Consider the following 16,151-nt stretch of genomic DNA (forward strand, 5'->3'; position numbering starts at 1 on the left):
ATGGGGCGCGCAAGCTTCTCAACAAGCACGCGCCCCATTCGTCAATTGGCGGTCGGCGTGCCAGGAACCGCTCTGGGGCGGGATGCTCTAAAATATATCGCCACCCCTTTGCTGGGTACCGCATGCTCTAACACAAGGGACAGCTCTTGCGGGTCTAAGACACGAGAGTCCGTCTGCGCATGCGCAGAGTCCGGCACCGGCCATGCTGGGAGGGATCCGTGACAGATCCCTCACACAGCGCTGCGGTAAAAAGCCCATAGGCTTCTGCAGAGAATCAACAGCTTTTGCTGGCGATTCCCTCCACAACACTGCGGAGGGGCAATAGAGAATACAGAAATGCAGTAAAAACCCTGATAATGGGGGGTTTAAAGCATCCCACCCCTGATGAGAGCAGCTCCATCTGTATAGTTACCGTTAGAGTGTATGTGCCAGGATGTCTAGTCAACATTGAATTACTAAGTGTGATGTTTAGGTCTTTTGACAATAGTTTCATTTTCCACTTATTATTTTTATATGTATTTGTGTGATTGCAGTCATGTAATATTGTAGTTTCAATTTGGCAAAAAAAAGTTTAGCTCTAAAAAAGTTACTTACCCTTTCTCTAGGGTGTTGACCAAAGAAATCTGGGTGCACAGCAAAATAGAAAGGCCTTAAAGCATTCACAGCGTCTGCCCCTGAGAGCGCCCTGGCTTGGAGCAGATGCCTATAAATCACCTCTCCCCAGCACAGCCTGGAGAAGATTAAAAAACATGCAGTAAACATATTGATATGTTACCATTGATAGTTTGACAGTGCCTAGGTTGACAGGCACAAGACCTACATGGAAAAAAGGTCAACATTGACAAAAGGCAGGTTACAGCATAGCAGGTTAAATTCATATGCAGTCGTGTTACAGGCCGTAGCATACAGGCAGTCTCAGCATAGCAGACTCTTGAAAGGCTCCAATGATCCCTATGCTATAACACCCCCGGCCTATCACGTTGGTATATATTCCACCATCGTGTCTCTTCCCTGGAAGCATGGTAACTCTGCCCTGGAAACCCGTATATCAGGACATCACAGGTGCTGCTGATTACATCTGGGATTCTGCTACTGCTTCCGCTTAACTTCAAACACCCTGATGAAGCTACACAATTTTCATGTGAGCTTTCAGCCTCACCCACCCCTACTTGTGTCATCCGCCTGGGTACATAGCCCTCCACCTTCCAGGGGTCGCCGACCTTGCCTTCTTCCTCCTCCCCTAGCTTTACCATATGGTTGCTTGGAGGATCAGGACCTACAAACCTCCTGGAAAGGGCTTCGGCATTGAGGTGCTGTTTCCCCAGATGATGCCACATCTCAAACTTAGATGGCTGCAAGTCCAAAAACCAAAGGGTCACATGAGCATTCACTGTACAGGTGCATGGTCTGTGACCAACAAAAACACACCAATAAATAATACCTTAATGACTCAACTGCCCACTTAATGGCCAAGCACTCCTGCTCAACAGTTGAGTACTTGCGCTCTCAGCAATAATTTATGGCTAAGGTAGAGGATGGGCTTCTCCTCTTGGGAGAGGACTGCTCCTAATCCTGTCCCAGAAGCAACCTTCTGTAACACAAATTGTTTTTTAAAGTCAGGAACTTGCAAGACCGGCTTGGTACACAAAGCTCGTCTTAAATCCTGCCAAGCAGTTTTTACTGGTCTAGAGAACGTTATCTGGGGATTTTTTAAGATATTCGGTTAGTGGAGCCGCTCGGGGATGCGAAATCGCTATTGAACCTGCGATAATATCCAAGAAATGTCCTAAGTTGTGCCTTACACTTACTTAGTAAGACCAGGTGAGGACTGCTTCTACCTTACTAGGCTGAGGTTTAACCTGTCCTCTACCCTCGTTGTACCCCAAATACATGGCCTCAACCATACCAATGGCACATTTCTCAGGGTTGGAGATAAACCCGTGTGCCCGTAGAGACTGCAAAATGGGTTCCACCTTTGGTAGGTGTGACTCCCAGTCAGAGCTGAAAATAACAATGTAATCTAAATAAGCAGCTGCATATTCCCTGCGGGGCCGCAGCAACTTATTCATAGCTCTCTGGAAGGTTACTGGGGCACCATGTAAACCAAATGGGAGTACTTTATACTGAAATAAGCCCTCTGGGGTAGAGAAGGCTGTTTTTTTCCTTAGCAGCTTCTGTTAATGGAAACTGCCATAACCTTTTGTCAAATCAAGTGTAGTGAGATACAGACTATTGACTAAATTTTCTACCAACTCATCCACCCGGGGCATAGGGTAAGAATCAAACTGGGACACTTGTTTTAGTTTAAGGAAGTCATTGCAGAATCTTAAAGCACCGGAAGGCTTAGGTACTAAGACAATTAGATTATTCCACTCACTGGTGGATTCCTCTATAACCCTTAGGCATAACATCTCTTCTACCTCTTGCTTTACTGCTGCACGCTTTGCTTCAGGTATGCGATATGGCCTTTGTTTAATTACCACCCCGGGTGGAGTCACAACATCATGTTGGGTGATCTGTGTCTTTCCCGGAATGGCAGAAAACACGTCTTGGTAGCGCCTTACCAAGTTTACCATTTCCCGTTTCTATCCAGGAGTAAGCGTGACTTCAATGGGCACCTGGCATTCTGGAACCTTTTTAGCTACCAAAGAGGGCTTACTGACAGTTTCCTTCCAGGGCTTTAACAGGTGTACATGGTAGATTTGTACCTCCATCCTTCTATCATCCTGTTGGACCCCTTTTTTTTTTTTTATTTATTTTTTATATAAATTTTATTAACGAGATGTCATGAAAACATGGGTGAAAGACAAAATGAAAAACCTTCACAGAGGTTCATAGACGGGTTAAAGTATGCATAAACAACATAATACAGAGACATCTCTTATTTTTAGAAATAATAATATACTCAAAAATAATAGAACGATAGCGTGAAAAAGGCCAAGAAAAATAAAGACTTTTTTTTTTTATGGAAGCTCGCAGCTAACAAAAACCTTAAAAAGAAAGAAAGATAGAGAGTTAGTGGAAGGGTGGAGGAGGGAAAAGAGTGGAAAAGAGACAGAGAACAGGACCGATGAGGAAAAAAGGGGCAAGGGGGTGGAAGGGTGGTGAGGGAGGTGTCCCACCCGACTGGTATTGATTAGCTTACTGGAAGTCAGATTGGGTGCTAAAGGGTCAAAATCCTTGTTCTTATAGGAAGGCTTGAGGCACAATAAAGTATGTGGTCCATGGTTCCCATATCTTGATAAACTTTTTGGAAGAGCATTTCAGAATACTGGTAATGTACTCCATCGATTGGATATGCCAGATCTTTGCTATAACTGGACCCTTTGTTTCTGATGTTGTTGTTGTGCCCTTTCTAGTGTTGCAAACTGCCTTAGACGGCTATTTCCTCCATATTTCCCTGCTCATCCCCTGTAAGAGCAAACCTAGGAGGCTTAATATAATGTGACAGGCTTATCAAACGGAACCAAGCGGACACCCAACTGCTTTGCTGGCTATTTACCACAAAACAAGGTTTATAATGCAATGGCCCTTTAAGGCTACAAGCACAATGCATAACTAGAGAAGAGAAAAAATTTGCAGTTTAAACACGGATATCTCACCCACGGCTCATGATGTACACCGTGCCCTTCTGAGATGGATCCTTGCTTGCATTCTCCACCAATTGTGACAAGGATCACAAACACAGGGTAGAGGACAATTTTGTTGTCTATTCATATGCAGTCTGTATTACAGGCAGTCTCAGCATAGCAGACTCTTGAAAGGCTCCAATGGTCCCTATGCTATAACACCCCTGGCCTATCACTCAGGTAGATATTCCACCATTGAGAGCAAGGTGCCTCTGCCCTGAAAACCCTTATATCAGGAGATCCCAGGTGCTGCTGATTACACCTGGGATTCTGCTACTGCTACCAAAACCTGGTCTGGATCCTCCACATTACTTTCATGTGGAGGAATGCTGACTCTGCCACAATATTATATAAGGTAAGGTAGCTTATATGAGAGAAAGAGATGTAGTTTCACCTGCTGCCAACAGATGGCAGTGTATTGGCGACACACAGACACTAGATTGTGAGATATATATATATATATATCACAAACGCACATACATATACACACAAGGCTGGATTAAAAAGTAATGCCTCCATGGCTATAAGTCTTTTTTATTTGTGAACACATTTGAACACTTTTTTTGTACATGATAACTCAGTTTATCCTCTGTGTAATGCACTATTCACTTTTTACCATAGCCCCAATCTGTTTTCACGCATGTGCACCAACGCTTGATGAGTTAGGCAAACCCGTCAGAGAAGAAAGCTGTTTGTTGTCGACACCAAGACCGAATGGCAGATTTCAGCTCATCGTCAGAGTTGAAGTGTTAATCCTTAAGGTGCTCTTTCATCTTTGGGAAGAGGTGAAAGCCGCAGTGCGCAAAGTTGGGGCTGTACGACGGGGTATGGCAGAACCTCCTTGAACTGCAGGTGCTGCAGCCATCATTGAAATTACTGTTTTCAGCACTCTTCCCACAGGCAACCCCACAGGTGAACTTATCATAATTACTGGCAATAATGTACAGGGAAGAAATAATAATCAATAACATAGTGAGATATGTTTCTGCTGGACAGAATATGTATTTACTACTTACTAATACTGCTCAAAGTTTCACTAAATCCCTAACGACAAAATTGTCAATATCTAATCTGTATAAAGGTACCCATAGACGGTCCATTCCCGGACCGTCCGTTTTGTACTATGCGATGCTCGCTCCCACGCATCACATAGTACGGTACAAAAAGTATGTGCTGCACATACTTTTTGTACTAGCTAAACTTCGCATCGGATCGCATTGCATGCACACCGCATGCACTAGGCATGCGATCCGATGCGAAGCGTGCTAATTAAGACCCGAACGGATCCGTTTAACGGACCGTGTATGGGTACCTTTATACAGATAAACATTAACAGAGTATTGGCTGCTTTGGTTCAGTGGAGATTTTTTAACCTGTGGAAAATGTTGGTAAAATATACCACCCTGTACGGCAACCCCCCCCCCCCCTTCCCCCCTCGCTACAGAAAGCAGTTGTAGTTTTGCGATTTGAGGTGCTCCTCAACATGAAAACATATTTTATAGTATAGCTCTTAATACAATCAGTAATTATATTCAAGGAAGTGTATAATAAATGCTTTCTGCCCAAAAATAAAGAAGATTAAAAATGAACAAAAATGAAGAGAACACTGATATCTGACCATAGATTTTATTCCTTTATTGAATTATTCATGCATAACTTTAGATCAGAAGTGCATCATTCAATGTGATTTTCAAGACAAGACTGTATGAAACATGAATGATTGAGCTGGTCAGCTTCGTTATCTTACCTTTTTGTGATTCTACAGCAGGCAAACATATCCGCATCCAGAAATCAGAAGAAAACCTTACACAAAACAAATGAATAGAAGTCAAATACAGTCTAAACATAAAAAAATGTTTCCAATACTAATGGGGTGTACACACAGGCCTACCCGGTGGCCGTCAATATTGATTTGTGCAATGTGCGGCATAATGTGTAGAAAAGGCACTACTCTAGGGTACCGTGTGAATCAGGTGTAATATAGTGTGGTGTAACGCGAATAAAGAGCAATATGGAGTGGTGAGATGTGAATAAGGGCATCAAATTAGCGAAGGCCAGCTCTGGGTATGCAAGGCTGTGGTGTCACCCAGATATTTAAGTGGTGCCAGTCAAAGTTCTGGATCAAGGGGCACAGCGAGGCTGCCGTCTACAGTTGATATGGGCAATGTCAAGAGGGTGGTAATACCCTTTCTGGGCTGTTCCACCTCATCCCTTTCCCATAGCACTTATCTGCCTCCAGGGCCCTCTGCCCACTTTCACTCAGTTTCAGCCCCTACAGTGTGTGGCTAGTTGCTGTGGGCTGACCCTTCCTCTGGGACCAGTCCTGCATCTCTCACCTCTCACTTCATATGGTCCTCATTTCTTTCCCCTTCCACCAATTGTACTCGACTTTGTCCTCCCACAACCTTACCTCACAGCACCCCTGACCTCCCTACATTTCCAAATGAGTTCATCTGAAAATGTACCCTGTAAAGCAGTGTTTTTCAACCAGTGTGCCGTGGCACACTAGTGTGCCTTGAGCTTTTCTAAAGTGTGCCCCCAGATCTGGAGATGCCCAAACCAGTTTACAGCCACCACCACCAGTCCAACTGTTTTTACTGGTCTGTTCTTTTCATGTAAAGGGCCAATGTATTTTATTTTTGTTACCTGTGGGGACCAGTGTTTTTTTATATGGGGGCCAATAGGTTTGTTTTCTTTTTCTGTGGGGCCATTGTGTTTTGCCCTGTGTGGATCTCATGGTGTGCCTCGGCAATTTTAAAATCGTATTTAGTGTGCCGCAAGGTAAAAAGGTTGAAAACCACTGCTGTAAAGACTGCACGGTGATCCATAAGATTAAATGGCTGTGTATGCTTCTTAGAATGGGTTGCACGTGGACATGGCTAATTGCAATGCGACCGCACATGCAACCAGAACGCCTGACTATTACACCAACAGGGACTGTAATGTTATTGTATTCTAAAATATATACTTTAATCTGGAGTTGGTCCCCCTTTTGCAGATAGGACAGCTTTCACTTTTTTTGGAAGGCTTTCCACAAGATTGGCCTTCACTAGAGCCCAAACCCTGAAACACAGCCCCATATGATTATCCCTCCTCCACCAAACTTTACAGTTGTCATAATGCAGACAGGCAAGTAAAGTTCTACCGGCATCAGCCAAATGTAGACTAGTCCATCTGACTGCCAAATAGAGAAGTGTAAGTCATCACTCCACAGAACACGTTTTCACTGCACCACAGTATAATATCCGTGTGTTTTACACCACTCCATCAGATGCTTGGCACAGGACTCTGCAGTGGAAACCCATTCCATGAAGCTCCAGTCGCACAGTTTTTGTGCTTACATTAATGCCAGTGAAATTTTGAAACTCTTGAGTTATGGAACCAGCAAAGTATTGGCAAATTTTACGCAACATGCACCTCTGCAGTTGATGACCACTCTCTGTAATTTTACATGGTCTTTTCCAGCAACTCAACTGCTTCCTGGTTGTGTTGCTGTTGTTCATAAATGCTTAAACTTCTTAATAATATCACTTACAATTGACTTTCAAATATCCTGCTGGGATGAAACTATCTTATTGCAAAGGTGGCATCCTATCAAAACACCATGCTAGAAGTCAATGAGCTTTTCAGAATGACCCATTTTGTATAACAAATGTTTGTAAATGGAGGCTGCATGGCTAGGTGCTTGATTATATACACCTTTGGCAATAGGTCTGATTGAAAGCCTGAATTCAAAAATTAACATTTATGGCGAAATATGTTTGTCTATATAGTGTATCTGTCATTAGGTAGGTGATGTGGCGGGAAAATCCAGCTGCCCGTACGCGGGCAACATTCAGAGGTGATGTGGCGGGAAAGTCCAGTTGCCCGTAAGCAGGAACATTCAGCTTTTTAGGAATGCCAAACTGAAATGATATCTTACCCCCTCCGGCAGCCTTACCCTAACATCTCCACTAACCCTAACCTGCCCTCCTACAGACTTACCCTAACTTATCCCCTAACCTCCACTCTCGCAGCCTAACCTTGCAGTACCTGCGGCACTGGCATCATCAATTCACATATGAAGGGAGATGTAGTCAATCAGTTCAGCTGCCAGTCTGTGAGTGGACGGATACACTAAGGACACAGCAGTGAACTCTTAGGAGCTTCTGCACCAAAGCCAGCTAAACAAATAAATAATATTGCTGTAAGGGCTACCTCACTGCTCGGTCTATCTATCTATCTATCTATCTATCTATCTATCTATCTAACTATGGGACAGTGTCTCCAACTATTTTCTAGAAAAGCATAATAAAAATCCAAAAGGTTTGAAATGTATAGCAATTCAAAAAGTAAAAGAGAATTGGTGGGGAGGCAACCCGGTGACAGAATTGAAGAGAACAGAGGACTAAATGGATTTATAATATGAGGACATTAGAACCAAAAGGTCTAAATATAGAAATCGAATTAAACACCTTCCTATAAAATATTTTAAAATATTTATAAGTTCAAATATTTTAAGCTAAGACTAAGTCTGTTGAAACATGATTACCCACTTTGGGATCTAAAACACGTGTTTCCCACATTTTTTTTATAATTTCCAGAACATCTCTTCCGTTTTTACTAATAAAGTTTTATGTCTATAAAAACAGTTCCTGTCCATAGGAATACCATCCTTGAAAAAGTGTGCTAGTAGCATGAAACATGTTGGACGCTCAAGACAACACGGCACACTGCCCCCTGTGCCTGTTTCTAACACCTTCAGGTGCCTCAGACAAAGCATCGGCGTAGCAGCTGCCACCTGCAACGTGGTCCAGCCAGTCTCTGTGCTAAGAAGATCTCCTAACTCCGAATAACAACTGGCACCGCAAGGAGAACGTTACATGTGACTCATAGTGGTACCCGGAGGCTTCCAGTACGGGACAAGTTAGGGTAAGACAGGGAAAGCAATACCGTCACAAAAACTGTACACTAAAAAAAAAAAAAAATCACTTTTTCCCCAAAAGAGTGTAAACATTGTTATTGTTATTAACCATTTAATTCCCTTACAGGTACCACTCGATAAATAGGATTTGTTATTTACATAATTAACCATACCTATCAATTGAGCGCAGAATCACAGAAATCCACAGCTCCTACAGAGTGACATTGAGCAGAATTCTGCTTGTCAACATTTTAACATTCAATCAACTGCCATACCAGACCCAAATATGCATTTAACATGTAGACGGATGTGACATTTAAATGAATTGTTCCAAGTGTCCATAGTATACTTGCACATAAGAAAACTGACAAAATGTATAGCAAACAAATACATTAAAATAAAAAAATGGCAGTGAGCGGGTCTCTACTGATTGCATGCAAGCAACCCTCCATCCTATGCATTTTGTGTATAATAACAAGTCACTGTTATACATAGCACAAAGTTTCCACAAATTTACAAAAACACACAAAGCGCATAATATTACACTGGATTTGAAAACAAGACATGTTTGTGAGACAAGGGAATTTATCAACGATCCACATGACAGATTAACAATGTATCGGTCTACAGTCAATACGTTGCTATCATATGGTCAGCATGCATTAAGTCAACAGGTACAAAAGGTAAACATGAAGATGGTAGGTGAGAATGTATGTGCACACAATAATATGCAATAAAAAGATGGGTGAAATTTAATAGGATAAGAGATTGAAAAAGTGAGAGATTTTGTGAGAAATCTACAGGTTTTGTTAAAGCGGCAATCCTTTACCATGTAAAGGATTGCCGCTTTAAAAACAAAACAAAAAAACCCTGGAGATTTCTTACCAAATCTCTCACTTTCTGAATCTCTCATCCTATTAAATGTCCCCCATATATATATTTAAACGTGTGGAGACCCCATTATTAGTTATTACTATTATTGTTGTGTTACGGGGGTGCTGCTTTTCACAACCAGAAGCATGGTACAGAACAAACAGAGACGGGGGTTGCATATGGTGGTGCACAATGTATTAAAAATGTATATATTCTATTAATTACTATTAAAAAGTGGTACTTGTGTAGTTTCACGGCGCCCGATATATCAGATGCGATGTCAGCCGATATATCAAATGTGATATATCGGTCGATATATCAGATGTGATATATCGGCCGATATATCAGATGTGATATATCGGTTGTGATATCGGCCGATATATCGATGCGATCCGAAGCGTTTTTTTGACCTGTTCATAACCCCACTATCCACTACGCATGGAGTTTATATAGTGTGGCGGGCGCAGTAATCCGCGTCCCCTCGCAGGGCTCACTATGCCACGCTTCGGGCTTGGTGGCTCGCTGCACTCGCCACACTATATAAAATCTACTCCATGCGTAGTGGATAGTGGGGTTATGAACAGGTCAAAAATCGATTCGGATCGCATCGATATATCAGACGATATCACATCTGATATATCGGCCAATATCGCATCCGATATATCGGGCGCCGTGAAACTACACAAGTACCAAAAAAATTCCTCCTTTTAAGTGATTATTTTCAACATATTGGGCCACAATTTACTAAGACGGGAATTCTATTTCACATGGGATGTTGCTATGGGCAACCAATCAGAATCTACTTCTTATTTATTTAGCACCTTCTAGAACACAGGTCTTCAACCTGTGGCCCTCCAGATGTTGTGGAACTACATGTCCCATAATGCCCTGATTGTTTTGGCATGCTCTTATAGGAAAAAATGTGGCAATGCATGTTGGAACATGTAGTTTCACAACATCTGGAGGGCCACAGGTTGAAGACCCATGTTCTAGAAGATAATATATAGTATCTGAGTGGTTGCCCGTGGCAACATCCCATGTGAAATAGAACTCCCAGAAATTTCCCCATTGGAGGTGAGAGAATAGAGGCTAGTACCGAAATATATGGGTTAAAAATGATATCAACAGAAAAGGCAAACCCACATGTATATAGTGCTTGAAAAAAAAAAAAAAGTGTTCTTTTTAAAGGTCTTTTGTACTCAGATTCCCAGAGTGTCATACAAATTAAATATGTGTGGTGCCTGATGTAGACAAAGCCCCGCCACCGTACTGCAAATCCCGCAATTTGCGGGGTTTCGAGGAGGGGGCGGGGCTAAATGACAATTTTCATATTTAGTCCCATCCCGAAAAGTCGTAAATCGCTGGAAATGAACGCTGCCGCAGGGGAGATGCAGGGAGGGGGGGGCATCCTGGAAGGTCGCCCACCATTCCGGGACCCGATTTTCGGAAGCCTCCCGGCCATTCCGGAAGGGAAGGCAACCCTGTACTTACCTTAACATTGAACTGTTTCACTCTGTCCCCACTTGGGCTGCATGAAGAAATTGATACATTCCTGCTCAGGTGTGGAAATTGGTTATTCTATCAAGTATGTTCAAAAACAGCTCAGGAATTAATCTCTAGTGCCGCAGGTCCCACTGTATGAGACACACATAGAGGACATGGCCACCGATGAATTAACAAGTTAATATATCCACAAATAAAGTTAATTAACCTATAGTATAGTTTTAGGTATACAATCACTGCCAAACTATCAACTGATTTATAAATCAATGCCTTCTGACTGAACATACTCTAAGGCAGAAATTTACTAAGATCGGGTATAGGAATGAGTACACCATTGCTAAGACTGGGCTGTATATGGTCATAGAGTTCTACAGTATCTGATGACAAAATGTATTATCATTCATACTGCTCAATTCATCCGTGAATTTAGCAGAAAATGCGAATGGAAATTTTGTATGAATCGAAAATACAAATGTAAAATACACTACATTTTCCATCCGTATTTGCTGAAGCCTCTTCGGCTCACCGGCTCAGTGCTGGTTGAGAAATACAGGGGAACAAAAAAAAACTTTGGTCTCCCTGTATTTCTATAACCAGCAGTGGGCTCTTGGACCGGTCCTGGTTACAAATATACGGGGCACAAAAAGAAAAGGGGTCCCCCCATCATTTTATAACCAGCACTGGGCTCCAACAACCAGCGGTGTCATGCCACAGCCGGGGGAAACTTTTTACATATGTTCTCCCAACCAAAGCATAAACACCCTGGATACTCGGTCCTGGTCGGGTCCCTAGGGGAGTGGGTACCCCCAATAAAGGGGTCTCCCCCTTCAGGGCACCTTACACATAAGGTATTGGGTTTTATAGTAGAACTACAAGTGTCAGAAAGCCTGCCTGGCATGCTGGAACTTGGAGAACCACAAATCCCACCATGCGGGCATTAATGGGCTCACTGGGACTTATAGTCACAATAGAAGCAATACCCAGAGAAATGACTCACACACACACACACTAAAGTATAAATTTGTTACATACTCCATCCACATCCTTTTGATCCCATAGGTTCAGTCCTCTTCTCCAGTAGAATGCCAAATGGGTACCTGTGAAAAAAATTATACTCACCACCCCTCAGGCGTAGATTGCATCCTATTTGGTCCAAGTAGGCTTCCAAGGGGTTAAAAAAAATGCAAAACCCAAACCAACCAGACTGAGGAGCTGCAAGTGTAAACACTTCCCCAAGAATGAGGGATGTCCCAGTGATGTCAGTCCGGCAAATCAGGCTGATTGTAAAGTCAATTCGGGTCAACCACAAACTTGACCCCAATTGACTTTGCGGTCAGCCTGAATTGCTGGTACCCACCATCGAAGCACATGTTACATTTATAACATACATATCTATGGAGCCGTGCACAGCACAGCGCACTCCTGATAGGCTGAGGGAAGTCCTAGTGACGATTCCCTCATTCTCGGGGAGGAGCTGCAAGTCTAAACACACTTGCAGCTCCTCAGTCCAGTTGGTTCTGGTAATGCATTTTTTTAACCCCCTTGATTCCTACTTGGACCAAAGAGGACGTGATCTATGCCGGAGAGGTGGTGAACATAATTTTTTTTCCACAGGTACACATTTAGAGAAGAGGACTGAACCTACAGGATCAAAATAGGTATGTATGGATGGAGTGTGTAATAACGGCTGGTTAAAACCGTGGGGGGCACAAGTTAGATTGACTTCACCATTGGCCATATTTTCATGCCAATCCCGGTCACACCCATCAATACACGGTATTGTATATGATAGGCAGAATTAGTAAATTTCCCCCTCAGATAGGCCAGTTCCTGATATTATTTAATTGCATTATTCCATTAAGGAAAATGTCAGGTACCTAATAGCACTGACAGCAATTACTTAAGCAATATTAATCACAAGCGGACACGCAAACCATATTTTTTTATTTAAAAAAAAACAAAACACCTTTTGTATTTTCCGAGCACTATTTGCAGGTTTGTCTTTTCTATTGCTATTATTTTTAACCCATATACTTCACTACTAACCTCGGTACTTGTTTCCTAGCACGGCCACAAATCTTGGCCATCGGGGGTAATTTGAGTGGCCTGCGACGCGACCGACGCGATGCCCCCGATTTTTCCATTTAAATATCGGGTCGGTCGCGTCGTGTGCACCTAAAAATGCTTAAATGGTCCAGACGCGATGCCCCCGATTTCCCCATAGGGAACAATGTTAAATGCCTCAATTTACCCGCGATGACCACGATTTCCCATAGGAAACAATGTTAAATGGATGAATTTACCCAAATCAGCATAGGAACAATAGTAAATGGGCCAAAAACACCCCTGAACATTGAAATGTCCCCCCAAAAGTAGTTGACGCCACCCCGCCATCAACGTGAATCCGAAGCGTGGCAAGCGCAGCGAGCCCGCGAGGGGCGGCGGTATGCGTCCTCCGACCTTTTCATGCCCTACTATCCACTAGGGCATGGAGTGAGAATAGAATAGTGTGGCGAGCGCAGTGAGCCACCGAGCCCGAAGCGTGGCGAGCGCAGCGAGCCCCGCGAGGGGACGCGGATACCTTCACAGGTAAACGCGTCCCTTCGCGGGCTTCCCAGGTGTCCGCGTCGCCATGGACACCTGGGAAGCCCGCGAGGGGACGCATATAACTGTGAAGGTATCCGCGTCCCCTCGCCTCGCTGCGCTCGCCACACTATTCTATTCTCAATCCACGCCCTAGTGGATAGTAGGGCATGAAAAGGTCGGAGGATGCGTACCGCCGCCCCTCGCGGGCTCGCTGCGCTCGCCACGCTTCGGGTTCACGTTGATGGCGGGGTGGCGTCAACTACTTTTGGTGGGACATTTCAATGTTTAGGGGTGTTTTTGGCCCATTTACTATTGTTCCTATGATAATTTGGCTAAATTGAGCCATTTCACATTGTTTCCTATGGGAAATCGTGGTCATCGCGGGTAAATTGAGGCATTTAACATTGTTCTCTATGGGGAAATCGCGGGCATCGCGTCTGGCCCATCGCACCCGATTTTTTAGCGGCCGCGATGGCCCCGATTTTACCCCCGATGACCGCGATTATGATCGTTGTGGCCGTGCTAGGAAACAAGTACCCTAACCTCTATTCTATCACCTCCAATATCTCAAAAAAGAATGGCTTAAAATTAGGAACTTTTTAATAGTAATTAATAAAAATGTAGTTAAAAAATATTGTTTTTAATACTCATTTCATAACAATGGTTGACACATAAATGTTCGACAGTTTTTGAAGAATTTCCATCAATATTTTCTCAACATTTGCTTGATTATTCACATGGGCATCTATTGGGAATAGAAACTGTTACAATCGAAATGAGCCGCCATGCCCAAAGTGTGTGGATCGAAGCAAGACCACGAGTTTATACATTTGTACTGATAAAGGTCGCAAAACATAATTGGGTTTGAAAAATGGAAAAAATGTGTGGTGCGCAAATCAACAGCGGCTGGCACAGGGCGGTCAGGCCCTAAAGGTACAAGAAGAGAATAAAAGAGAATTGTGCCTGCGCTGGCTGCTTCCAAATAATTGTATCTGACGTTTCTCAAAAAATATATAAACAATTTATTAAAACATTCACATAAATAAAATCACACATAATCTATATTGACTGAGAGTCCTTTGTTGAAGGTATTATCTCACTGGGATAGCGATATAGCAAGTACTAGCTGAGAATAATAATAAAGTGCTGTAAAATTTGTATTACCATCCTGGTCGGTCTGGGAGATGTTTGTATACCAGAATTGGGATCACAGTCCTGAATTAGGCCCTATGACGGGCGGGGGTATGACACTCCCCTCAGATGGTGATGTCCTTTGGAGACTGGGATTAGGGATCATGCAGATATCCCAAAAGCTGGAACTCCAGTTATTTCCAAGGAGGACTTCTGAAGATGGTGAATGGCTGTGTCCCTTTAAGCAACAATGGATTTTCAAACGACCAAATTGTGGATGCGTCCCATTTAGGGGAATATGGGGTATCAGGCACCAGGTCTCAGCAGCACAATAGCCAATACACCCCTATTGGGCCTAATTCAGGACTGTGATCCCAATTCTGGTATACAAACATCTCCCAGACCGACCAGGATGGTAATACAAATTTTACAGCACTTTATTATTATTCTCAGCTAGTACTTGCTATATCGCTATCCCAGTGAGATAATACCTTCAACAAAGGACTCTCAGTCAATATAGATTATGTGTGATTTTATTTATGTGAATGTTTTAATAAATTGTTTATATATTTTTTGAGAAACGTCAGATACAATTATTTGGAAGCAGCCAGCGCAGGCACAATTCTCTTTTATTCTATAATTGGGTTTGAATTGTGCCCCTTGTGTGTCGACCTTTTGAACCTCTCAACTTTTTCCACATTTGACTTTTCATCGGTCAACCTAATAAATGCCTACCTATAAATTGAAGATCTATTAATCCACACCCCTTGCTATAGAAACCACTGCTTATGAATGCAGGTGCAAACTCTGCAGCCTCGCTGCTGTTAATGAGCCATATACCACAGACGAAACAATGCAGGGTCGTCACAAATAACCTGCCGCTTCTGGGCAGTGCAAATGACTCTCCGACCCCGCCACCATGGAAGCCCTGCTGACTGGACTGTGCGCGTGTTATCACATCAAGCTGTTGCCACGGTAACACTGCCGTGACGTAGCTAATAGAAGGGTGCTGTAGAATAACCACAGACTGTCGGCCACTAATGACACTCTCTTACCTGTCTGCAGAGGTCGCGAACACCGAGTCATCGGCCTGACGAGTCCAGTCTCAACCAATCAATCGCTGAGCTAGTCATTTTCCTCTGAGAATAATGAGCATGGCGTCACGCTCTCGCCCACTTTACCCAACCAATCAGAGTGAGGAGGAGATGAGGCGTTACTCTCAGCTGTCACTGCATTACAGTGACTGTTACAGCACCTTACATAGAGCATACATACAGCAAGCAGGGGACATCTGCGTGCGGCTACTGAGGGACGACGAACCTCGATCGGCTTCTCGTCATGCAGTTTGTTATTAAACCAAAGTTGTAGATGGGAGACATAGATTGTACCAGCTAATATTGTTATTTACTGTAGCACTCAGATACGGTGCATGGTTTCCAGGGTAGCTTCAATCACCAGCACATGAGCACTGCAGAGTGAATTTGCTAAAGTTGGAGTTTTTGGAAGCGAAAGTTGTTGCTCATAGC

General features: G+C 43.3%; 1 protein-coding gene across 3 annotated transcripts in view; it reads right to left on the bottom strand.

Annotated features, from left to right (window-relative positions):
- TCAIM (T cell activation inhibitor, mitochondrial) overlaps positions 1-15,806 on the bottom strand; it is a 62,860-nt gene extending 47,054 nt beyond the window's left edge. For 2 of the 3 annotated variants that reach the window (XM_083188670.1, XM_083188667.1), the window contains exons 1-3: positions 15,681-15,806; positions 5,377-5,432; positions 595-730 (exon numbers count right to left, since the gene is read on the bottom strand). In XM_083188670.1, the coding sequence (XP_083044796.1) occupies positions 595-730; positions 5,377-5,405 (165 nt within the window). In that variant the 5' untranslated portion in view covers positions 5,406-5,432; positions 15,681-15,806. Of the gene's footprint in view, positions 1-594; positions 731-5,376; positions 5,433-15,360; positions 15,599-15,680 lie in introns of those variants that run through there. The other variant, XM_083188668.1, reaches the window with a different exon arrangement.
- Between the last annotated feature and the right edge of the window lie 345 nt (positions 15,807-16,151).

Source organism: Crinia signifera, chromosome 5, assembly GCF_055691185.1.
Source record: "Crinia signifera chromosome 5, ASM5569118v1, whole genome shotgun sequence".
Lineage (NCBI taxonomy): Eukaryota > Metazoa > Chordata > Amphibia > Anura > Myobatrachidae > Crinia > Crinia signifera.